The sequence below is a fragment of the Pseudophryne corroboree genome, assembly GCF_028390025.1.
Source record: "Pseudophryne corroboree isolate aPseCor3 chromosome 3 unlocalized genomic scaffold, aPseCor3.hap2 SUPER_3_unloc_66, whole genome shotgun sequence".
NCBI classification, from domain to species: domain Eukaryota; kingdom Metazoa; phylum Chordata; class Amphibia; order Anura; family Myobatrachidae; genus Pseudophryne; species Pseudophryne corroboree.
Window position 1 is genome coordinate 124,523 of NW_026967559.1, and position 27,034 is coordinate 151,556.

General features: G+C 49.3%; 1 protein-coding gene across 3 annotated transcripts in view; it reads right to left on the reverse strand.

Annotated features, from left to right (window-relative positions):
* The window catches only part of LOC134984578 (oocyte zinc finger protein XlCOF22-like), a 37,788-nt gene extending 16,224 nt beyond the window's left edge, over positions 1 to 21,564 (reverse strand). For 2 of the 3 annotated variants that reach the window (XM_063950132.1, XM_063950130.1), the window contains exons 1-3: positions 21,484 to 21,564; positions 21,268 to 21,365; positions 14,793 to 15,048 (exon numbers count right to left, since the gene is read on the reverse strand). In XM_063950132.1, the coding sequence (XP_063806202.1) occupies positions 14,793 to 15,048; positions 21,268 to 21,365; positions 21,484 to 21,517 (388 nt within the window). In that variant the 5' untranslated portion in view covers positions 21,518 to 21,564. Of the gene's footprint in view, positions 1 to 14,792; positions 15,049 to 21,263; positions 21,366 to 21,483 lie in introns of all 3 variants that reach the window. The other variant, XM_063950131.1, reaches the window with a different exon arrangement.
* Between the last annotated feature and the right edge of the window lie 5,470 nt (positions 21,565 to 27,034).

Below are 27,034 nucleotides of genomic sequence, written 5' to 3' on the forward strand. Positions count from 1 at the left end.
CCGAAATGCGTCGTAGGCGGCCATTATCTTTCCCAGTAAGCTTATGCAAAGATGTACCGAGATTTTGTTCAGCTTCAAAATGGAACATACCATTGTCTGAATTATCTTTGCCTCGTCCATAGGAAGGAACACCTTCTGAGACACCGTGTCCAATATCATTACCAGGAACTGAAGCCTCTGCGTAGGTCCTAGGTGGGATTTCTGCAGATTAAGAATCCACCCATGATCCGTGAGTAGTCGTGTTTGAAGGCTGATCTTTTCCATCAAGTGCTCTGAATATAGCCATTATGAGGAGATCGCCCAAGTATAGAATGATTTTCACTTCCTGCTTGCGGAGTTGTAGCAACATCTCTGCCATCACCCCTGATAACACCCTCAGTGCCGTTGATAAGCCGAAAGGCAAGGCCTGGACCTGGTAGTGACTGTCCTGCAGTGCAAACCTGAGGTAAGTCTAAAGAGGCGACCATATTGGGATGTGAAGATATGCATCCTTAATAGCCAGAGAAACCAGGAATTCCCCTTCTTCCATGTCACGCTTGGCTTGAGTTGGGGATCTGACGACTGATAATTGACTGAGGGAGCAGCTATCGGCAAAGGAAGGAAATGAGGTGGCTGAATGTAGTTCTTACTCATGGATTGAATACTTAGGCCTGAAGATGTAGAGGGGTAGGCAATGAGGACAATGACCGAGAATGATACACTGAAGAAAGAGGAATTCAGTTTTAATGAGACCGCAAATCATACACTACGACTAGGAGAGACGTCCGAGTGAATTCTGAAAGACAAAAGGTACATGACTTGTAAACGATGCTGAAGAATACTGAATGAAGAAGAGACTTGTGATTTGTAAACGATGCTGAAGAGAGGATCGCTGTGAGCACCATCCGCAAACGGAGACCCTCTGCCAGATATCAGGATACCAGGGGTTAAACCATAAGAGCAGGTGGACTGGGAGCAAAGGACTGCAATAACAGAACTGACCACCAGGCGGACACAACAGAACCAGGATACCAGGGGTTAACCTGGGAGCGCAGGGCACCTTACAGCAGCAAGTAACTTGAAGTACTGGCAACATAGCTAAGCATCAACCCCTTTTTATAAGGGAAGCCTGTACCTGATTGGCTGGACGCGAACTGGGATACCTATCGTCTTGGATTGATCTCCAACATGATGGCTCCCTGCACAGAGGACACATGTGGAACCAGCACACAGCCACTACCTCTGGCCTCAGCCTCCCAGACGCCGCACTCCAGTAACAGGACACTTGGAAACAGACACCTCCGGCTGCCATGCTCCGCTCCCCAGGACCCGGACCCCGGCCTCCAGACACCCAGCAGCCGCACCGGAAGACCTTGCTGCTGTAGCTCCTATCCATCGCAGCGACACCAGCCAGCTAAGAGGAAAGCCACAGGGACCAGAACCGGTGGTAAGACTCCGGATGCTGACAGTACCCCCCTTTTTAGGGTGGTCTCCGAACACCCACGCTGCTTAGTGGGATTCTTGGCATGAAAGGCACAACTCAGTCTTGGAGCATGAACATCCTCTGCAGCCACCCAAGATCTTTCCTCCGGACCATATCCTCTCCAATCTATGAGATACTGGAGACGACCATACCTCTTGCGGAAGTCAAGAAACTTATGAACCTCGAATTCCTCATTTTGAGCAGCTTGAACCTTGGGAGGTTAAGGGAAAGATGCCCGAAAATGATTTAGTACAAGAGGCTTTAGCAGAGAAATGTGGAAGGCATTGGGAATTTTCAAATAGGGAGGCAGTTTCACCTTGTAAGAAACAGGATTCAACACTCGTAATAGGATACGGAACGATGAATCTTGGAGCAAACTTTTTGGTAGGAACTTTGAGTCTGAGGTCTCTGGTGGATATCCAAACACGATCTCCCACTTTGAGACTAGGAACAGCCCTATGTTTCTGATCAGCATAGGTCTTTTATTTCTGGGAAGTCTCAAGTAGCGCCTTATGAATTTGACTCCAAATCTTAGTGAACTGACGAAGAGCGGATTCAGCAGCAGGAACCTCAAGAGATGGGAGAGATTAGAAGGAAGGAACTCGTGGATGAAAACTATAGTTAATGAAGAAAGGAGTGGAATTGGTAGAAGAATGATATAGGTTATTGTATGCAAACTCAGCAAATGGGAGGTAATCCATCCAGTCTTACTGAGCAGGGGACATGAACATCCGTAAGAAAGTTTCCAGATATTGGTTGACTCTTTCAGTCTGTCCGTCAGTCTGGGGATGGTGGGCTGAAGAGAAGTTCAACTTGATTCCTAGGACAGAGCAGAGAGCTTTCCAGATTTGGCGAGGAATTGAGGACCCCAATCATAAACTATTTCCTGTGGAAGGCCATGCAAATGAAAAATCTATGAGAAAAACAATTTGGATAGCTGAGGAACAGAGGGAAGACTGGTGAGGGGTATGAAGTGAGCCATCTTTGAAAATCATTCCACAATGACACAAATGGTGTTGTGCCTTCTGGAGACTGTCAAATCGGTTATGAAATCCATAAAGATGCGAGTCCAAAGCTTTTGAGGTGTTGAAAGTGGATGAAGAAGACCCGAGGGAGATGTTCGTGGACCTTTTGTTGAACACACTTGGAACAGACTGCTTCAAATTCAAAGACATCTGTTTTAAGATGAGGCTACCAGTAGAATCGCTGAATGAACTTGAGAGTCTTATGACCACCGGTATGACCCATGAAAGATAAAGAATGAGCCCAAGTAAGCAATTTCCTGCAAAATTTTGGTGCTACAAAAGTTCTCCCCAGAGGAGGTAGAGGAACAGTACGAGTTGAAGCAAATGAAGCCAGATTCAGAATAAATTGTTTCTCAGAGGAGTTGAGTGAATCATCCGTTTGAAAAGAACGAGAAAGTGCATCTGCTCTTCAATTTAAGGTTCCTGGGCGGTTAATAGTTTAAAGGAGAACCGAGAGAAGTAGTGAGCCCAACTGGCTTGCCATGGGTTTAAACAACGAGTTTAAACAATGGGTTTAAGCCATCATGGAAGGACTTGGAGAAGACGGAATGGGAGAAGATTCTGAATGATCAGGACTGGGACTTAATGTTAGTTGATTAGGAAGAAGAAAAAGGTCTCAAGTCAGTTTGAGAGGTTTCCTGTTAAGGACGAGGTTTAGCTTTCTTATGAGATGATTTTCCAGTTCTGCCCATTCTTCAGCATAACATTACAGAGATTAGAGAACAAGGTCAGGAGGCCAGTAGCAACATAGCATAAGTATTAAAGTGTGGAAATAGGGAGACATCAGTGAGCATAGACCCCCAGTGGCCATCGGTTACAGAAACATTGTGAGGTCAGTTGTTTATGGGTAATAGCAAGAAGATGCCATCCTTGAGCGGTAAAGTAATTTATAGGAGCCAGCAACTGGAGCCTGCTACTGTCCTGGACACATGGACTGTTACACCGTAGCTATACTGATGCCCCAAGAGCTCTAATTGGATCTCACGGGGATTGATAAGAGCAGGAGGGAAAAAAACCCCAGCAGCAGTCAAACAGTATGGAGGATGTAGTCAGCACAGTCTGCCACCAGAGGGAGTCGACAGAGCAGGAGTGGAGGCCAGGCAATAATAATAATAAAAGCAGTTCAGGCGACCACTTACTGCCCAGGTAGGGCTGCAGCGGCAGAAGTCCCTGCCAGAAATCACTGAGGCTGTAGTGAAGGGCACTGATCATGGGCTGGCAGTGTCTGTAGCTCTCAGGGAAGCGGCTGGTTTCAGGAGGGCATGTGGTTATATTGCCAGTTTTCAAGATGGCCACTTCTGGCAGGGAAGCCCAGATCAGAAGAAACTGTCCGGCTATGGTGGGAGAACCAGGTCAGTAATAAGGCAGGAGAGGAGAGGGTAATAGGATGCAGGGGCACAGGGTAGCGTATTTGGCTGCACAGAAACCACACCTGTATGTCCTCTATAATTCACAGCTCCACCAGATTTCCCCCGTAGCACCATGGGTTACGAGGAGAGGGGAGATGCCGGGACACTGCTGGAGAGATGACAGGCAAGCGCTCCATGTATTTCCCGCTGCCACAACTCAGGGCTTCAACGGCCGGACAGTAGGAGAAGGCAGGCTGCGGACAGGTGAGCTGACTAACCTGACGCGTCCCTGCTGAGGCCACCAATCCCCGTAGTATGCACCGCATCAGATGCCGGGAGAGCAGCTCTGCTCTGTCTCCAGCCGCGGTCACTGCTGATCTCCAGTCAGCCTCTCCACACGATTCCAACAGTACGGCTAGGCACAAGAGTGGACAGGGCGCACAGCCCTGGGTGAGTAGCAGTGCTACCTCGTTGAGGTCCGGTCCGCGGTGGGAACACTGCACAACTTCAGTCCGCGGCTTCGGATCCGGGAGTACTCCGCACCCTGCAAAATCCAGATGAATGGCTCCGCAACCTACAAAACACACAGAGGGGCAAGAAAGGGCCTGAAAGAGCCCGTAGGACAGCTGTAAAAGGCAGAAAGGACCTATATAAGCAGGAGCTCCTTTATCCTGCTTCCTGCTGCCTTTCCAGTCACCCCCCCTCCCCCGTGACATCATTTATTGATGTTGTAAATAGAAGTAATGTAGATTTTTGCACCAATCTAAGACCTGCGAATCTACTTTGGGAGCCACCTCCCTTTTTTTTTTTTTTTTAAACATTCCCCAGCTGGACGAGGATAATTGGAATTCCATTTCTTGGAATTCTAACTTCCTACTGGGCGTAAACATAAAATTTCCATCAGCTGTTTTGGGATGTTTAAACACAGTTGCCTTAGTTTTTAACACAGGCTCTGCTGCCTCTTCTAAGGATAGAATGGCTTAAATAGCACTAATTAGCTCAGGTATGTCCACTGAGCTGAGACCTTCCGAAGTGCAATGAGTCCTCATCCTCCAACGAATCCTCATCTAAAACATGTGTAGACTGTGAAGATGTTGTATCATGTCTATGTGATTTACTTACCACCAGCCTTTCAGCCTGCTTTTTTGAGAGGCTGACAATTCCCTAGGTGTATAAACCTCAGAATGAATGTTGCATGTAAGGGTTAATAGGGAAACCTGTCACTGGTATAGGAGCTGGTATAAACTGCTCAGCTACATTGGATAATGTCTGTGCAAAGTAGCCCATGAAGGTTCACCAGAACCTCTGCCTGCCTCACTGTACACGTGGGTAAGCTTTGTCGCGACCCGGCGGGGAGTTGTTGGAGCGACTCTAAGGTGCGTATAAGATGCTTTTTAGAAAGATCACTCAAAAAAAATAGTAATACTATAAAAATAGGATTTAAATACTTACCAGTAAATCCTTTTCTCCTAGTCCGTAGGAGGATGCTGGGGTCACTTCAGAACCATGGGGTATAGACTGATCGGCAGGAGACATGGGCACTTTAAGACTTTTCCAGAGTGTGAACTGGCTACTCCCTCTATGCCCCTCCTCCACACTTCAGTATAGGAACTGTGCCCAGGGAGACGTACATTTCGAGGAAAGAATTTATTATAAAGTTAACGGTGAGAGTCATACCAGCTCACACTTCAACCATGCCGTACAACAGGGCATTCAACGTTACACATGTCAACGGCATGAACAAATGCACAGCAACATGCTGAAAAGAAATGTAACACAACTCTTGTGTAACAACAACTAACAACTGCAGGTAAGGTACGCACTGGGCCAGGTGCCCAGCATCCTCTACAGACAAGGAGAAAAGGATTTACCGGTAGGTATTAAAATCCTATTTATTCATACGTCCTAGAGGATGCTGGGGTCACTTCAGAACCATGGGGTTATAACAAAGCTCCAGAACGGGAAGAAAAGTGCGGATGACCCTGCAACACTGATTGACCAAACTTGAGGTCATCATCGGCCACGGTATCAAACCTGTAAAACTTGGCAAACGTGTTTGCCCCCGTGGTTGCAAAGTTGCAACGCCGAGACACCCCGGGCAGCTGCCCAGGAAGAGCCCACCTTTCCAGTAGAATGGGCATTCACCGAACTCAGTAACGGCAATCCTGCCGTGGAATGAGCGTGCTGAATCGTACCTCTGATCCAGCGCGCAATGGTCTGCTTAGAAGCAGGATACCCAATCTTGTTGGGAGCATACAGGACAAACAGAGCCTCTGGTTTCCAAATTTGAGCTGTCCTTGCGACATAAATTTTCAAAGCCCTGACCACATCTAGGGACTTTGATGCAGAGAAGGTGTCAGTAGCCACTGGCACCACAATAGGCTGGTTTATATGGAAAGAGAAAACCACCTTCGGAAGAAATTGCTGCCGAGTTCTTAACTCCGCCCTATCTTCATGGAAGATCAAGTAAGGACTCTTGTGAGACAAGGCCGCTAACTCAGACACCCGCCTTGCGGATGCTAAGGCCAACAGTATGACCACTTTCCAAGTGAGAAATTTTAACTCTATCTCCTGTAGAGGTTCAAACCAATGTGATTGAAGGAACTGCAACACCACGTTAAGATCCCACAGTGCCGGGGGGGGCGTGGCCTAACGGGACATGGAGTAGCAGCTCGGCGTGAGTGCTCTCCACTCCCGTATATCCGTTTGGACATCCTGTGTGGACCCCCCGAGCCCAAAATACATCGGCGGACAGGGGAAGGTCTGAGGCAGCAGTGAGACCGTCGTGAGCCGCCGGACGGGCGCGGATTGCGGAGACTCGGAGCGCCGAAGTTTCTCCTTTCTGGCCTCCCTCTGCACCTAAAATGGCGCCGTGACTTCCGGTCCCGGCTCTCTGGCGCGGCCCCTGGAGAATGCGCTGTGCTGGAGCTGATTACACGGGGAGCGCATGAGTGACCCTGCCGGAGCCTGCAATAATCCTCTCAGCTACTGAGTGCTGTACTGCCCGCGTCCCCCCCTCACATGGGGGAATAAGGTACCTGACTGCTGGACCCTGTACACCGTTTTCCTTGCTCCCTCCAGTGCTGCAGTAAACCGAGACACCCTCAACCCCCCCTCATATCTTCTGTGCTACTTGAGTGCTAAATAGCCCTGGGCTGGGAAGCCCATATATTATAGGGGTCGGGTATCCTCCTCAGAGGTCTCCCCTGCATGCTTCTGAGGAAAGGCACTGATCTGTTATATATGGTGGTCTGAGGAGCTGAGACTGTGTCCTGCTGCTTCCAGGGTGTGCATACTTCACTGTTATTCTGAACCACATAACCTCTGGGTTGCTGATTGATACTCTCTGATCTACTGATTCTGCACTACTATAAGATATCTACAAAATGGTGAAGAATCATCATAAATCGACTGCGGCCCGGCTCGCACAATACTCGCATACCCCCAGAGGGCGCGCGGCGGCGGCGGATGGGGGTGGAGACGCCCCGACACCGGGGTCCCCCAGCCACTCGACATCCTCCGGCGCTGCCTCGGATGATGTGCTGCATAAAGTGTTGGAAGCCCTGGCGGCTAGCGAATCCCGTCTCTCTGACAAGATAGGCCAAGTACAAGCCGACCTGACCATAATCCACCACGATATCCAAAAGATTAGAGAGCGGGTCGGTGAGGTCGAGACACGAACATCCACGCTAAAGGATAAATTCCCCCCGCTTAGCTCCCGTGTCACCGCCATGGATGGTCAGCTGTCCGATATTAAAAGCAAGATGCTAGACATGGAAGGCAGACTGAGAAGGAATAACATCCGTTTTGTGGGGCTCCCGGAAAAAGAGGAGGGCAGCTCCCCTGAGCAGTTCGTGGAATCTTGGCTGAAAAATTCTCTTGGAGTTGAATCCTTCACGCCATTCTTCACGGTGGAACGAGCCCACAGAATTCCTTTCAGGCCGTTGCCGCCGGGTGCGCCGCCGCGCACACTCATAGCGAAATTCCTTCACTATCGAGATCGAGATGCAGTTCTATCCTTGGCACGCACCAAGGGACCCCTGATGTGGAATGGCTCCAAAATTTCAGTGTTTCCGGACTTTGCGCTGGAGGTACAAAAGGAGCGTGCACAATTTGTTCCGATTAAAAGACGCCTCAGGGAACTTAATCTACAATATGCAATGCTGTTTCCCTCTAGGCTGAGGGTAGTGGCGGATGGAGAATCAAGATTTTTTGCTACACCTCGGGACGCTGCCCTGTGGTTGGATCGATGGGCCCCGGCCAGACGGGCGCTTGCTCCTGATCCTTAATGTGTGATGTAAAGTCCTATGTCTAGGCTGGTACTTCTTACTGTTATCCATATCGCAGTGCATTACTCGGCTTGTTGATGTCTCTGTTTAGGGCTCGGGGTGGGATCTCCTCACCTTTTCTAGCTAAGGGAGGGGGACCTACGCTTTTTGTCTTTGGGCCATTTTACTCATTGCCCTCACATGTTAGGCTAATTTTTGTTTTTTGTGTTTTTTCTCTTTGTTGTAAGGGAACAGGTTAATGGGGGAAGGTATGCCTCAGTTCGGGAGGGTATACAGGGTGGGGGGGGGGGGGCAGGATGGGAGGGAACGTATTTTGTTGTTTGTTTCCTTTTTTTCATTTCTTGTATGTGTTGCAGACGCTATGGGGTTATTGATTTTTACTACTGCATCTAGTTTTGAAGTAGAGGGTCTGGCGGGGATACGCGGGACCGACCGTATACTATGGAGTGTCCTGACTTATGGCCTCTAACCAACTCAAATTAATATCCTGGAACGTCCGGGGGCTAAACGATAAGGTCAAGCGTTCACTAGTGCTTCGACATGTGAAACAATATGCTGCAGATGTTATTTGCCTCATGGAGACCCACTTAGTGGGGGCAAAAGTCCTTGCTCTTAAGAAACCATGGGTGGGATGGGCTTACCACTCCACCCACACGACACATTCACGGGGTGTGTCGATCCTAGTTAGAAGGTCGGTCCCGTTTGTTCTTGATCAGGTCCAACTGGACCAGTGGGGCAGATATGTCTTTATAAAATGCAAAGTTTATGCTATGTCTGTACTTATCCTGGCTGTTTATATACCGCCCCCTTATTCTCCGGCGGTTCTCAGAAAGGCAGCTGAGTTTATAGCGATGTATCCGAATGTTGCAATAGTCTGTCTTGGAGACTTTAATAATGTCCTCGACCATGCTCTAGATCGAACTAGAAGGTCCCCTGATGCTCCGGTGACGCGGAGGAGGGACTTTGCGCTACTGGTAGACAGTCTGGGCTTGGTTGATGCATGGAGGGCTCGTCATCCTGGTACACGACAGTATACATGTTTTTCTCCTACCTACTTATCCTTTTCTAGGATAGATCTGGCACTCACCTCTAGGGGCCTGCTGCCGCGGGTGATTGATGTTCACTATGCTACTAGGGGCATATCAGACCATTCCCCGGTAATCCTTAGTCTAGATATGGGAGATGTTAGGGGGGTGCGGTTTTGGAGGTTTAATCCCTTTTGGTTGACCCAGATGGGCACCGGTGCGGAGTTGGAGGAGATATGGGAGGTCTTTTTGCGGGAAAATCAGGGTTCGGTGTCTGATACAATACTATGGGATGCCTTTAAGGCACATGTCCGTGGCACCCTGATCAAGAGAGTGGCAGCTTTGAAATCTGGCTATGCCCGGGATGAGCGTAACCTTGAAGCAGGATGTAGGAAGCTGGAGCTGCAGTATATGACTGATGGTCTGGATACTACGAGGGAGAGGTGGCTGCTTGCGCAGGCTGAGTGGCGTGAATGTCTGGCTGAGAAGGCTAAATACCGCCTACTCTATGCTCAACACACGTACTACGCAACGGGCGATAGGTCTGGTAGCTTCATGGCAGTGTTGGCGGGTGCAGATAGAGCATCTAACACGGTGTCTGTAATTTGTACCAATGACAAAACTACTCATTCTAACACGCCTGATATTGTGGGGGTCTTTGCAGATTACTATAGACGACTGTACAGCTCTAGGCTTACCCACTCCGAGACCGAAATAGAGGCGTATTTGGCTGATATTTCATTACCCAGGCTGTCCCAAGACGCTACAGCTTTTCTGGACTCCCCCTTGACACTGACTGAGGTGGAATCAGCGATTAACTCATTTCCTGGAGGGAAAACCCCGGGCCTTGACGGAATCCCCCTGGAACTTTATAAAAAGCACTTACCCTTTTATGGCCCTAAACTCCTTACTCTATATAATACACTGTTTGTACAGGGTCGGCTGCCTGACTCTATGGCTGAGGCCCTAATTATAGTCCTCCTTAAGCCAGATAAGGACCCAACACGGGTCGAATCTTACCGCCCGATCTCCTTGCTGACAACTGACGTTAAGATTTTAGCTAAAATTCTAGCAACAAGGCTCAGTGAGGTGATTCTACAATTGATACACGAAGATCAATCAGGGTTCATGCTGGGCCGGTCCACTTTACCTAACTTACGTAGACTTTACACGCAGCTCCAAGCCCCTCGCGAGGGGTCCTGCTCCTCAGCTATAGTATCCCTGGATGCAGCTAAGGCATTTGATTCTGTGGAGTGGGGCTTCTTGTGGGGGACGATGGACAGATTTGGGTTCGGACCTATTTTTAAAAAGTGGGTCCAGTTACTTTACTCTGCACCCCGGGCTAGGGTATCAGTTAATGGCCATATATCCTCATCTTTCTCCCTACAGAGAGGGACAAGGCAGGGCTGTCCTCTGTCCCCAATCTTATTTGCTCTAGCAATAGAGCCTCTGGCCGGCATTGTTAGATCTTCCCCGCGGGTGGCGGGCCTCCGGTTGGGTGGCAGGACAGACAAAATTGCTCTTTATGCAGACGACATATTGTTGTTCGTACCTGATTATTCTGCTAATATGCCTCATATTCTGGAAATTATTGTCACTTTTGGGGGATTCTCTGGTCTGTCCATCAATTGGGACAAGTCCTGTGTCCTTCCGCTAAGAGGCCCCTGTCCTGTCTGCCCCCCCGGGGGCCTGCCGCTTCGCTGGGTGGACTCCTTCAAATACCTGGGGGTATGGGTTACTAACCAGTCCACGCAATTTATTGAGCTGAATATACACCCACAAATAGACTATCTGCGGTCCCGTATCAGGGTGTGGAGTAAACTGCCACTTACAGTTACGGGTAGGATAAATCTAATTAAAATGGTTGTATTACCTAAAATGCTATATGTCCTCCAACATTCCCCCGTCTACCTCCCCCAGAAACTATTTGGTATCATAGATGGTATCTTGTCTTCACTGGTGTGGTCTAACCGTAGAGCTAGGATTGGACTGGATACTTTAACTAGGTCCCGGGACTCGGGTGGGCTGGCTCTCCCGAAACTTAGATTTTATTACTTAGCAGCTCAGCTGTTCCACCTAATTCCTTGGGTATCTGTTCCGTCCAGGGACCTATTAATCTCTAACGTCTTACTAGCGCTTAACATAAATTTGACACCCCTTCAGCTCCTACTTAGTGATAATGTAGCACTCCTAAAGATGCCGCTGGTCAAACAAGCAATTATGGTTTGGAGACAGATACACTCCATGTTAGAAGGAGAGGGATGGGATCCTGACACCCCATTGATGCACACTCGGGCTCTCACACACTTCACATCCCTACATGTAGGTTCGGTGTGGGGACGCTGGGGGGTTCTCTCCATTAATCACTTATATTCCTCGGGTACATTCATTTCCTTTGGACAAATGCGAACTGAGTTCAATATACCCGCATCCTACTATTACAGATATATTCAGCTTCGCCATGCTTGCACGTCTCAGTTTGGGGCTGCTCCGCCTCTCCTTCGGAAGTCTCCGGCCCACCTGCTCCTGACCGATAGCCTAGGAAAGGGGTCTATCTCCGCTCTCTACTCCGCTCTGCTCGGTGCCCATCATTCTAACAGTCTCTTACGTTACATTAGTTTTCTTTTCTTTATAGAGGTAAACCTTCTGCTGAGGTAAAGAAGGGATCTCCGTAACCTCTAACACCTCCTTTATAGCCACAATCATGTACTGAATGTTTTTAGCTAATTTTGGATCTATTGCCCTGGAATCACCAGTGTCGACACAGGAATCAGCGTCCGTGTCGGTCTGTATAACCTGAGCAAATGACCTCTTATGGGACCCAGAGGGATCCCCTGTGGTTGAAAACACAGAGTTTTGACAAATCACATCTTCCACAGACTTTCTCCAAGTTTCTGCATGAGACTCAGACTTATTCAATCTCTTACTGATATGATTCACACTATCACGTAATTCTTTCACCCATTCAGGCTCATGGTGTGCCGGTAGCGACATCACATTACAACCCTGTGTCCCCATAATGGCTTCCTCAGGGGAAGAACTCCCTGCCTCAGACATGTCACACGCGTGTACACCACACCACAGACACTCCGGGGCTTATAGGGGACAGACCCACAGTAAAATCTGTCAGAAGGATACAGAAGGAATTGCCAGCTCACAACTCAGCGCCAGTAATTGTCTGTGAAACACAAAATGCCTACAGAGCTGCAGTGCTTTTATAATTACACAATGTACATAGCACCAAATTTCACTGCGCCCCCCCCCCCCCCCCCCCCGTTTTACACCCGGATACTTGTTTCAGCAGTGGAGGAGGACCAGCGGTCTTCTCTGCAGCCTGGAGGGAGAGAAAATGGCGCTGAGCAGTGTGTTGGCTGTCTGAGGAAGAAGCCCCGCCCCCGTAATGGCGCGCTTTCACTCAGACTTAGACTCATGTTTATACTGGCGTGGGGTAGGACTGTGCCGCAGCAACTTATGCCCCTAATCTGCCAGTCCTATAAGGGTTCATGCTGCCCAGGGCACCCCCCCTCCCCCCACGCCCTGCACCCTGCAGTACCTGTGTGTGTGGAAGCATGGCGCACAGCGTTCCCGCCCGCTGCGCGGTACCTTTCTAGCCGTCCCGATGTTGAAGAGTCTTTTCCTCTTACTCACCTGTCTTCTGACTTCTGGCGCTGTAAGGGGGGTGACGGCAGGCTGTGGGAGTGAGCACATAGCCGCAGCTAGCGTTCTGTACCCCTCAGGAGCTAATGGTGTCCTGTCAGCTTAGAAGCAGAGCCATGAAACTCACAGAAGTTGGTTCCTACATCCTCCCCTAGGTCCCACGAAGCAGGGAGACTGTTGCCAGCAGTGCTCCCTGAAAATAAAAAACCTAACAAGTCTTTTCCCGAGAAACTCAGTAGAGCTCCCCTGGAGTGCATCCAGTCTGCCTGGGCACAGATTCTAAACTGAGGTCTGGAGGAGGGGCATAGAGGCAGGAGCCAGTTCACACTCTGGAAAAGTCTTAAAGTGCCCATGTCTCCTGCGGATCCGTCTATACCCCATGGTTCTGAAGTGACCCCAGCATCCTCTAGGACGTATGAGAAATAAGAAAACTTATGGCTGCTAAAAAAACAGCAGCCCTCTGACCATGGTCTGGCTCCTGCCGCACCAAACAAAACACTGATGTGCACATGCGTGTAGATGGTGACACTACAACTACTGGATGATCATTGTGAATGTCTGAGGTATTGATACAATGCAAATTTGTTGAGATATTGTTTCTTTTTCAGATGGAACCATGGGTCGTGCACGTGATGCGACTGGCAAAAGGGAGCCATTGGTTTTGGCCGAGACCGGCATTTGTTTGTTGGTGATCCCTTGTAGACAGTGAGTAGTATCCATCTACAGTGGAAGAAGTATGGACACCAAGAATCTCAGCGGCGGAACAGTGGGCGAATGCAGATCATGACAAATCAGGACCACAGGCATTTAAAGCGCCTAGCAACCATCAATCATTCCAAACGCATCAGGAAATGCACCAACAGTACAATGCCGGACCCAGCCAAGCAGTCCCAGATCTGGTGAATTGGAGGGCCACGTGAGATGTGGTAGCACGTCAGACTGGTGCTCTGAAAACCAATCCAAGCCTTTCGGCAACTGTTCCGCCACTGAGAGCATACCTAAAGTTTAACACTAATGTGATAGCTGTTTTTATGGTAATTATTTTGAGCAATAGAGTAGCACCTGCAGTATAGTGGGGTCCCTTGTCGGGGCTGCAGGCTTAAATGCACTGAGCAATACATGAACTAAAACTCCACTGTTTATTATTGTTAGTTAATATAGTGAGTGCAAGACACATTTATGTATGTAGTAAGGCTACTGGGAAACCTTAGATTGAGCAATATTGGATCTGGCCATTACATTCCCTAAAGTCATAACCTCAGAACTGCACAGAGCAGGAACTATTATTCACAAGTAATTAGGAATGTGTTCATCATGAACAAGTCCACAATTACCGTCTGAAGGTTACACAATTATTTCAAGTCTACACTGATATTTGAGAATAAAGCCTTTAACAGAAAACACCCCTGAAGAAGTCGCTATTGACGAAACGCGTTGGAAGACACGCAATTTGGATTTAGAGTGAATTGGAGTGGATAAGAACAAGCCCACCCATGCAAGGGTGACAACAAGTGCAAAATGCTTGTCTTATGATTATACAGATATGTACTTGTGATAAGCTTTTAATCTGTTTTACTTGAAGTTCTAGATTCAAATTTCATTTTATTTCTGAATCTTATACGAATTGTATTTGGTGGGCTCAGGTCTACTGTATAGCAGGAAATATTTCATACCTGCATCATCTAACAAAATGCATATAAATTAGGCACTCCACAAAAAACAATACTAATTATATTATATACATACATACATACATATATACACATTTCTATATAATCACTAATAATAAACTTCTGCTTGTTACTTTTAATAACATTATAATAAGTGTGTAATAACTCTCTATGTGATATTTGTCATGGATAGCCTTGGGTTAGAAACACCCAACTGAGAATAGGGCTGATGGCGGAGGAGGGTGTAGGATAAGAGATTGCTGTAGTGACTGAGCAATGAGAATGTGACTTCTGTAATAAGTGTTTATTACTCACCTGTGCTGATATCTGTAGGGATCTCCTCCTCCTTACACTGCTGATCACCCCTCACATACGTCTCTGCTTCTTCCTCTATATCTTCTGCCTTCATATCAGTCACATACGTCTCTTCTTCTCCCTCTATATCTTCTGCCTTTATATCAGTCACATACGTCTCTTCTTCTCCCTCTGTATCTTCTGCCTTTATATCATTCACATACGTCTCTTCTTCTTCCTCTATATCTTCTGCCTTAATATCAGACAGACGTTCTATCTAAATAACCAAAAAATAAAGATATTTATGGTAAGAACTTGCCGTTGTTAAATCTTTCTGCGTGGTACACTGGGCTCCACAAGGATAACATCGGATGTAGAGTAGGATCTTGATCCGGGGTACCAACAGGCTCAAAGCTTTTGACTGTTCCCAAGATACACTGCGCCACCTCCTCTATAACCCCACCTCCGTGCACAGGAGCTCAGTTTCGTTAACCAGCCCAATGCAGTAGCAGGTATCAGAGATGACAATCGCTCGTAGCCAAGTACACCGCACACTCCCCACAGGAAAGGGTGTCAGCGGCTAATGCCAATACCAATCCAAAGAAGCTAAGTGCGTAAGGGTGGACGCCTTGTGGAGCCCAGTGTACCTCGCAGAAACAGATTTAACAACAGTAAGTTCTTACCATAAATCTTGTTTTCTGCTGCAGGGTACACTGGGCTCCACAAGGATTAACATCGGGGATATCCTAAAGCAGTTCCTTATGGGAGGGGAAGCACTGTAGCGAGTACAACAACCCGGTGTCCAAAGGAAGCATCCTGGGAGGCGGAAGTATCGAAGGCATAGAACCTTATAAACGTGTTCCCAGAGGACCATGTTGCCCTCTTGCACAACTGTTCAAGGGTCGCACCATGGTGGGCCGCCCAAGAAGGTCCAACCGACCAAGTAGAATGGGATTTAATGGTAGCAGGAACCGGATGACCAGCCTGTACATAACCATGTGCAATCACCATTCTAATCCACCTGGCCAATTGCTTGGAAACAGGCCAGCCACGTTTGTGAAAACCAAACAACACAAAAAGAGAATCAGATTTCCTAAAAGAGGTAGTTCTCTTCACATAGATACGGAGAGCCCGTACCACATCCAAAGACCGCTCTTTGGAAGACAACTCAGGAGAATTAAAAGCCGGAACCACAATCTCCTGGTTAAGGTGGAAGGAAGACACCACCATAGGCAAATAACCTGGCCGCATTCTAAGAACCGGCCGTTCACGGTGAAAAATGTAATAGGGAGACTTACAGGATAAGGCACCCAAGTCCGATACCCTTCTATCTGAAACAATCGCCAGCAAGAAGAGGACCTTAAGGGACAGCCACTTAAGGTCAGCAAAGGCAAGAGGGCTCAAACGGAGACTCTTACAAGGCCTCCAAAACCACGACAAGTCCCAAGGGGCCACAGGTGGCACATATGTAGGCTGAATCCGCTGCAAACCCCGAGTGAATGTATGGACATCAGGTAGGGTAACTATCTTTCTCTGAAACCAAAGGAACAAAGCAGAGATGTGAACCTTGAGGGATGGCAGAGATGTGAACCTTGAGGGAGGCCAGACGCAGGCCTAAGTCCAGGCCCTGTTGTAGAAAGGCCAATAGTTTGGCCGTACTAAACTTCGAAATGTCATGATTATGAGACGCACGCCAAGTGAAGTAAGCATTCCAGACCCTATGGTAGATCAGAGCAGAAGCCGGCTTACGGGCCTTCAACACAGTTTGAACGACCACCTCAGAAAAACCCTTGGCCCTCAGGACGGAAGCTTCAAGAGCTACGCCGTCAATGCCAGATGGGCCAAATCCTGGTAAACACAAGGGCCCTGAACGAGGAGGTCCGGTCGTTGTGGAAGTAGAAGGGGACGATCCCACGAGAGTCCCAGTAGATCGGAGAACCAGTGCCATCTGGGCCATGCTAGAGCAACCAGAAGTAGGTTTCCGCCTTCTTGCTTGAACTTCCGTATTACTCTGGGCAGGAGTGACACCGGAGGGAACACATAAGGTAGCTGAAAGTTCCATGGTATTGCCAGAACGTCCACGAACGCAGCTTGAGGATCCCTTGTCCTTGCTCCGAAAACTGGAACCTTGTGATTGTGTCGAGATGCCATCAGGTCCACATCTGGAAGGCCCCACTTGTCCACGAGGAGTTGAAACACTTCTGGATGGAGGCTCCACTCTCTGGCATGTACGTCCTGATGAATGAGAAAGTCCGCTTCCCAGTTTAGGACGCCCAGAATAAACACTGCCGATATGGCTGGCAGATGATGTTCCACCCACTGAAGAATCTGTGATACTTCCCTCAATGCCATGCGGCTTCGAGAGCCGCTCTGATTGCTGTAAGTCACTGTAGTGGCATTGTCCATTCTACTTGAACAGGTCTGTTCTGTATGAGATGCTGGGCCATTGTCAACGCATTGAACACTGCCCGCAGTTCCAGAATATTTATCGGGAGTAGAGACTCCTCCTTGGTCCACCGACCCTGAAGAGAGTGCTTTTCCAACACTGCTCCCCAACCTCTTAGACTGGCATCCGTCGTCAGCAGGACCCAGTTGGATATCCAGAAGGGACGGCCCCTGCACAACCGTTGGTCCTGGGGCCACCAGCTCAGTGACAGGAGGACCCCCGGAGACAAGGAGATCATGTGAAACCTGATCCGGTGAGGCAGGCCGTCCCACTTGGACAGAATCAACTTCTGCAGAGGGCGAGAATGGAATTGAGCATACTCCACCATGTCGAAAGCCGACACCATGAGACCTAGCACTTGCATTGCCGAATGAATCAACACTTGCGGACGAGATAGGAAGCATTGAATCCTGTCCTGAAGTTTCAGGACTTTCTCCTTAGACAGGAACAACTGCTGGTTGTGAGTGTCCAATAACGCTCACAGGTGTACCATGCTCCGAGCAGGAACCAGGGAGGATTTCTTCCAGTTGATCAGCCACCCGTGGGCTTTCATGCACTGGACCGTCAGATCGAGATGACACAGGAGAAGATCTGGGGAATTCGCCAGGATCAACAATTCATCCAGATACGGCAGGATCCTGACCCCTTGACGGCGGAGTGAAGCTGTCATGACCGCCATAACTTTGGTGAAAACTCGGGGAGCCGTTGTCAAACCAAAGGGTAACGCCCGAAATTGGTAATGTAGGTTGCCCACCGCAAACCTCAGGTACTGCTGATGAGATACCGCAATAGGAATATGCAGGAAGGCATCCTGTATGTCCAGGGAGACCATAAAGTCCCCAGGCTCCAAGGCCAGAACAATAGAGCGCAGAGTTTCCATACGAAAGTTGGGAGACCCGCACATGCTTGTTCAAGGACTTCAGATTGAGAATGGGCCGTGAGGACCCGTCCGGTTTTCGGGACTAGGAACAGCATTGAATAGAACCCGTTGCCTCTTTGAGCTAGAGGAACCTGTACCACCACTCCGGTGGACAGGAGGGAGTGCACCACCAAATGCCAAGTGTATGCTTTTGCCGGATCCAGAGGCACATCTGTCAAACAAAATCGATGAGGGGGACGATTCTTGAAAGGTATGGCGTAACCTCGAGTGACGACTTCCCTTACCCAGTTATCCGAAGTGGTCTGCAACCATTCATGGGCAAAACCTAGAAGTAGGTCCCCCACCTTGGGATCCCCCAGTGGGAGGCACGCCCCGTCATGTGGCAGGCTTGTCAGTTATGGAAGCAGGCTGATGGGCGGCCCAGGCACGCTTCGGTCTGGGCTTGGCAGGTCTGGAAGCACGAGCTTGCTTTGGGTACGCCTGACCTTTTGCTTTACCTGGAGTACGAAAGGACCGAGGGAAAGTACTTTTAGCCTTCTGTGCGGAAGGAGCCGTACTAGGTAGGCAAGCAGTTTTAGCAGTAGCCAGATTAGCCACAATCTTATTGAGGTCTTCTCCGAAGAGAATGTCTCCCTTGAAAGGAAGCACCTCCAGGGTTTTCTTGGAATCCACATCCACCGACCAGAATCTCAACCAAAGGATACGTCTTGCCAAGACAGACATAGAAGCAGCCTTGGTCTCGAGCACCCCGGCATCGGAGGCCGCCTACTTAAGGTACAGAGAAGCCGTGGTATTATACAAGAGACATTGTCGAGCATGCTCAGACGCATTGGAAGGCAGTTCCGCCGCAAACTCCTAATCCCACGCCTCAACAGCTTCAGCAGCCCAAGTTGCTGCAATGGTTGGCCTATGCACCGCCCCCATTAGGGTATAAATCGCTTTTAAAAAACACTCCACATGTCTATCCGTCGGTTCCTTCAGGGAGGTGACGGTAGTTACTTGTAGAGCAGAGGAAACAACCATTTCCTCCATTACGTCTGCGGCCTCACTACCGCGCAGTGTGGGAGAAGCCCCAGCGTTGTTGCCACGTGTAGCAGACATAAGAGCGTGCACAATATCGGGAAACCTGGTACAAGGTGTAGCAGCAATATACCCAGCAAGAACACCCGGTGATGTGACTATGACAGCACAAACCGGGAGTTCAAGAGATAAATCGATATGGTGACTATAAATCACAAGGAAAAATACACAGCAAGTATATCTTGTGATACAATCCTATATTATACAGAAAGAAATCTGATACACTTAGTCCCTCAGGTATAACAATATAGGAATAGCCCACTGAGTGAAATACTCTGCAATAAGGCAGCCACGCAGCAGCTACATGCACACACACATATATAGTCACACACGTACCATGCAGAAATTATACACCATAAACTGCACTGGACTAGCAATACAAAGTAATACTCAGTACGGCTATATGTGATAACAATAGATATAACAATATAGGAATAGCCCACTGAGTGAAATACTCTGTAATAAGGCAGCCACGCAGCAGCTACATGCACACACACATATATAGTCACACACGTACCATGCAGAAATTATATACCATAAACTGCACTGGGCTAGCAATACAAAGTAATACTCAGTACGGCTATATGTGATAACAATAGATATAACAATATAGGAATAGCCCACTGAGTGAAATACTCTGCAATAAGGCAGCCACACAGCAGCTACATGCACACACACATATATAGTCACACACGTACCATGCAGAAATTATACACCATAAACTGCACTGGACTAGCAATACAAAGTAATACTCAGTATGGCTATATGTGATAACAATAGATATAACAATATAGGAATAGCCCACTGAGTGAAATACTCTGCAATAAGGCAGCCACGCAGCAGCTACATGCACACACACATATATAGTCACACACGTACCATGCAGAAATTATACACCATAAACTGCACTGGACTAGCAATACAAAGTAATACTCAGTACGGCTATATGTGATAACAATAGATATAGCAAAGCACAGTAGGTACTGGATGTATATCACAGGGTGTTTGTACCACACAACCCTGACTGTATGCACTCTTTCTTACCTAACAGTCCCAGTGACAGGTAGAATACTAAGTGTCCTATAGGAAGCACAGAGCTGGCAGTCAGGTGGTTCCACAGAGGACGATTTGCCCCAGCATTCCCAGGAACAGCTCAGCTCTGTCTGTAATGGCCGCTGCCCGGGAGTGAGGGAGAGAGAGAGATGCAGCTCCAGGGCGGGAACATTTGCAGAAATAGCGCCCTGGGGCTGGGGGAGGGGCCACAGGTCAGATCTGCTCCCCCTGCTGACATCCCCACCGGGCGCTGAGGGCAGTGAAAAGCAGGGTTATGTATAATAAAAAACCCAGACCTGTGCCCTGTAATTGTCCCTGGTGGCTAGTGGCGCGGCTGCCCAATAAAAGTGTCCACGCCAGCGCACGCGCAGCCCGCCTCCTACAGCCGCGCTTGATCGCGGTAAAGAGCGGCCAGAGAGACCCCTTACCCCCCCCCCGTACCTGCGGCCCCCACGATCCGGGAGGACGGCGGCGTGTGTGTGACTGATGCTGTGAAAGAACCGGAGCCTCCGCTGCAGTGACCCGGCAACCAGGGCGCGGGAGTATACAGAGCCGCTGGGAGTGATGGAGCTGCAGTCAGGGACGTCTGTGAGACGTTGCCGGCTGCAGCCCTGTTACTCTGTCAGAAGAATCTTCAGTCTTTTCCTTTACAATAAACCCATCAATAGGCTGCCTAATGCAGCACCCCTGTTATGTGCCTACTTACTGCAAGACACCAACTTACAGACTGAGCTCCTGTGCACGGAGGCGGGGCTATAGAGGAGGCGGGGCTATAGAGGAGGCAGCACTGAGCATCTTGGGAACAGTCAAAAGCTCTCAGCCTGTTGGTGCCTCGGATCAAGATCCTACTCTACACTCGATGTTAATCCTTGTGGAGCCCAGTATACCCCGCAGCAGAAAATACAATGGCATTTGCGTAGTGATTAAACGGAGGTGAAACAGTATAATATCAGTGTATAATACACACACAGCTCCTCTACAGATCATATAGTGACAGTCACTTTGGTATATTGGATGAGACCCTAAATCCCACCTACCTGATCCTCCTGTGGGATCCTGTGATTCTCCTCTGTACAATCCTGGGAATACAGAGGACGGGGACATCTCTCTGGGGTATCTCTGTTACTGGGCCCATCTGTAGGAGACACACAGTGACTGAGTACAGTGTATATATGTGATTATCAGGTGATGTGTGTATATAGGGGGTCCCATACCTGCTCTCCCCTGTACAATACATGACAGTCTCCTCTTACCCAGTGATGTGAGGGGCCGGTGATTCTCCATCATCACGTCCTTGTACAGATCCCCTGTGTTGCTCTATATACTCCTCCTCCTGCATGGAGACATAGACAGTGACATCCTGACACCTTATAGGAACCTGACACACACAGTGATACAGTCATCACCCAGACACATCCCCTGGTGTTACTGTATAATGTCCCATTCCCAGCAGTCACCTCTCCAGTCATCACCCAGACACATCCCCTGGTGTTACTGTATAATGCTCCATTCCCAGCAGTCACCTCTCCAGTCATCACCCAGACACATCCCCTGGTGTTACTGTATAATGTCCCATTCCCAGCAGTCACCTCTCCAGTCATCACCCAGACACGTCCCCTAGTGTTACTGTATAATGTCCCATTCCCAGCAGTCACCTCTCCAGTCATCACCCAGACACATCCCCTGGTGTTACTGTATAATGTCCCATTCCCAGCAGTCACCTCTCCAGTCATCACCCAGACACGTCCCCTAGTGTTACTGTATAATGTCCCATTCCCAGCAGTCACCTCTCCAGTCATCACCCAGACACATCCCCTGGTGTTACTGTATAATGCCCCATTCCCAGCAGTCACCTCTCCAGTCATCACCCAGACACATCCCCTGGTGTTACTGTATAATACCCCATTCCCAGCAGTCACCTATCCAGTCATCACTCAGACACATTCCCCGGTGTTACTGTATAATGTCCCATTCCCAGCAGTCACCTCTCCAGTCATCACCCAGACACGTCCCCTGGTGTTACTGTATAATGCCCCATTCCCAGCAGTCACCTCTCCAGTCATCACCCAGACACATCCCCTGGTGTTACTGTATAATGTCCCATTCCCAGCAGTCACCTCTCCAGTCATCACCCAGACATGTCCCCTGGTGTTACTGTATAATGTCCCATTCCCAGCAGTCACCTCTCCAGTCATCACCCAGACACGTCCCCTGGTGTTACTGTATAATGTCTCATTCCCAGCAGTCACCTCTCCAGTCATCACCCAGACACGTCCCCTGATGTTACTGTATAATATCCCATTCCCAGCAGTCACCTCTCCAGTCATCACCCAGACACTTCCCCTGGTGTTACTGTATAATGTCCCATTCCCAGCAGTCACCTCTCCAGTCATCAACCAGACACATCCCCTGGTGTTACTGTATAATGCACCATTCCCAGCAGTCACCTCTCCAGTCATCACCCATACACATCCCCCGGTGTTACTGTATAATGTCCCATTCCCAGCAGTCACCTCTCCAGTCATCACCCAGACACGTCCCCTGGTGTTACTGTATAATGTCCCATTCCCAGCAGTCACCTCTCCAGTCATCACCCAGACACGTCCCCTGATGTTACTGTATAATATCCCATTCCCAGCAGTCACCTCTCAAGTCATCACCCAGACACTTCCCCTGATGTTACTGTATAATATCCCATTCCCAGCAGTCACCTCTCCAGTCATCAACCAGACACATCCCCTGGTGTTACTGTATAATGCCCCATTCCCAGCAGTCACCTCTCCAGTCATCACCCATACACATCCCCCGGTGTTACTGTATAATGTCCCATTCCCAGCAGTCACCTCTCCAGTCATCACCCAGACACGTCCCCTGATGTTACTGTATAATATCCCATTCCCAGCAGTCACCTCTCCAGTCATCACCCAGACACTTCCCCTGGTGTTACTGTATAATGCCCCATTCCCAGCAGTCACTTCTCCAGTCATCACCCAGACACATCCCCTGGTGTTACTGTATAATACCCCATTCCCAGCAGTCACCTATCCAGTCATCACCCAGACACATTCCCCGGTGTTACTGTATAATGTCCCATTCCCAGCAGTCACCTCTCCAGTCATCACCCAGACACGTTCCCTGGTGTTACTGTATAATGCCCCATTCCCAGCAGTCACCTCTCCAGTCATCACCCAGACACATCCCCTGGTGTTACTGTATAATGTCCCATTCCCAGCAGTCACCTCTCCAGTCATCACCCAGACATGTCCCCTGGTGTTACTGTATAATGTCCCATTCCCAGCAGTCACCTCTCCAGTCATCACCCAGACACGTCCCCTGGTGTTACTGTATAATGTCCCATTCCCAGCAGTCACCTCTCCAGTCATCACCCAGACACGTCCCCTGATGTTACTGTATAATATCCCATTCCCAGCAGTCACCTCTCCAGTCATCACCCAGACACTTCCCCTGGTGTTACTGTATAATGTCCCATTCCCAGCAGTCACCTCTCCAGTCATCAACCAGACACATCCCCTGGTGTTACTGTATAATGCCCCATTCCCAGCAGTCACCTCTCCAGTCATCACCCATACACATCCCCCGGTGTTACTGTATAATGTCCCATTCCCAGCAGTCACCTCTCCAGTCATCACCCAGACACGTCCCCTGGTGTTACTGTATAATGTCCCATTCCCAGCAGTCACCTCTCCAGTCATCACCCAGACACGTCCCCTGATGTTACTGTATAATATCCCATTCCCAGCAGTCACCTCTCAAGTCATCACCCAGACACTTCCCCTGGTGTTACTGTATAATGTCCCATTCCCAGCAGTCACCTCTCCAGTCATCAACCAGACACATCCCCTGGTGTTACTGTATAATGTCCCATTCCCAGCAGTCACCTCTCCAGTCATCACCCAGACACTTCCCCTTGTGTTACTGTATAATGTCCCATTCCCAGCAGTCACCTCTCCAGTCACCACCCAGACACATCCCCCGGTGTTACTGTATAATGCCCCATTCTCAGCTGTCATCTCTCCAGTGATCACCCAGACACGTCCCCCGGTGTTACTGTATAATGCCCCATTCCCAGCAGTCACCTCTCCAGTCATCACCCAGACACGTCCCTCTGTGTTACTGTATAATGTCCCATTCCCAGCAGTCACCTCTCCAGTCATCACCCAGACACATCCCCCAGTGACTGTATAATGTCCCATTCCCAGCAGTCACCTCTCCAGTCATCACCCAGACACATCCCCTGGTGTTACTGTATAATGTCCCATTCCCAGCAGTCACCTCCCCAGTCATTACCCAGACACATCCCCTGGTGTTACTGTATAATGTCCCATTCCCAGCAGTCACCTCTCCAGTCATCACCCAGACACGTCCCCCGGTGTTACTGTATAATGTCCCATTCCCAGCAGTCACCTCTCCAGCCATCACCCAGACACACCCCCTGGTGTTACTGTATAATGTCCCATTCCCAGCAGTCACCTCTCCAGTCATCACCCAGACACGTCCCCTGATGTTACTGTATAATATCCCATTCCCAGCAGTCACCTCTCAAGTCATCACCCAGACACTTCCCCTGGTGTTACTGTATAATGTCCCATTCCCAGCAGTCACCTCTCCAGTCATCAACCAGACACATCCCCTGGTGTTACTGTATAATGCCCCATTCCCAGCAGTCACCTCTCCAGTCATCACCCATACACATCCCCCGGTGTTACTGTATAATGTCCCATTCCCAGCAGTCACCTCTCCAGTCATCACCCAGACACTTCCCCTTGTGTTACTGTATAATGTCCCATTCCCAGCAGTCACCTCTCCAGTCACCACCCAGACACATCCCCCGGTGTTACTGTATAATGCCCCATTCTCAGCTGTCATCTCTCCAGTGATCACCCAGACACGTCCCCCGATGTTACTGTATAATGCCCCATTCCCAGCAGTCACCTCTCCAGTCATCACCCGGACACGTCCCTCTGTGTTACTGTATAATGTCCCATTCCCAGCAGTCACCTCTCCAGTCAACACCCAGACACATCCCCTGGTGTTACTGTATAATGTCCCATTCCCAGCAGTCACCTCTCCAGTCATCACCCAGACACATCCCCTGGTGTTACTGTATAATGTCCCATTCCCAGCAGTCACCTCCCCAGTCATTACCCAGACACATCCCCTGGTGTTACTGTATAATGTCCCATTCCCAGCAGTCACCTCTCCAGTCATCACCCAGACACGTCCCCCGGTGTTACTGTATAATGTCCCATTCCCAGCAGTCACCTCTCCAGCCATCACCCAGACACCCCCCCTGGTGTTACTGTATAATGTCCCATTCCCAGCAGTCACCTCTCCAGTCATCACCCAGACACATCCCCTGGTGTTACTGTATAATGTCCCATTCCCAGCAGTCACCTCTCCAGTCATCACCCAGACACGTCCCCTGGTGTTACTGTATAATGTCCCATTTCCAGCAGTCACCTCTCCTGTCATCACCCAGACACGTCCCCTGGTGTTACTGTATAATGCCCCATTCCCAGCAGTCACCTCTCCAGCCATCACCCAGACACATCCCCTGGTGTTACTGTATAATTTCCCATTCCCAGCAGTCACCTCTCCAGTCATCACCCAGACACATCCCCTGGTGTTACTGTATAATGTCCCATTCCCAGCAGTCACCTCTCCAGTCATCACCCAGACACGTCCCCTGGTGTTACTGTATAATGTCCCATTCCCAGCAGTCACCTCTCCAGTCATCACCCAGACACATCCCCTGGTGTTACTGTATAATGTCCCAATCCCAGCAGTCACCTCTCCAGTCATCACCCAGACACACCCCCTGGTGTTACTGTATAATGTCCCATTTCCAGCAGTCACCTCTCCTGTCATCACCCAGACACGTCCCCTGGTGTTACTGTATAATGCCCCATTCCCAGCAGTCACCTCTCCAGCCATCACCCAGACACACCCCCTGGTGTTACTGTATAATGTCCCATTCCCAGCAGTCACCTCTCCAGCCATCACCCAGACACACCCCCTGGTGTTACTGTATAATGTCCCATTCCCAGCAGTCACCTCTCCAGTCATCACCCAGACACATCCCCTGGTGTTACTGTATAATGTCCCAATCCCAGCAGTCACCTCTCCAGTCATCACCCAGACACCCCCCCCCTGGTGTTACTGTATAATGCCCCATTCCCAGCAGTCACCTCTCCAGTCATCACCCAGACACATCCCCTGGTGTTACTGTATAATGTCCCATTCCCAGCAGTCACCTCTCCAGTCATCACCCAGACACGTCCCCTGGTGTTACTGTATAATGTCCCATTTCCAGCAGTCACCTCTCCTGTCATCACCCAGACACGTCCCCTGGTGTTACTGTATAATGCCCCATTTCCAGCAGTCACCTCACCAGTCATCACCCAGACACGTTCCCTGGTGTTACTGTATAATGTCCCATTCCCAGCAGTCACCTCTCCAGTCATCACCCAGACACGTCCCCTGGTGTTACTGTATAATGCCCCATTTCCAGCAGTCACCTCACCAGTCATCACCCAGACACGTTCCCTGGTGTTACTGTATAATGTCCCATTCCCAGCAGTCAGCTCTCCAGTCATCACCCAGACACATCCCCCGGTATTACTGTACTCACAAGTCTCCTCAGACCCCAGTCACTTCCCTGTATTATTACTATAGATAGAAGTGACGTTATTGTGACGCTCCCAGATCCCCTCACCTCCTCAGTCATGTCCCTGTATTATTACTATAGATAGAAGTGACGTTATTGTGACGCTCCCAGATCCC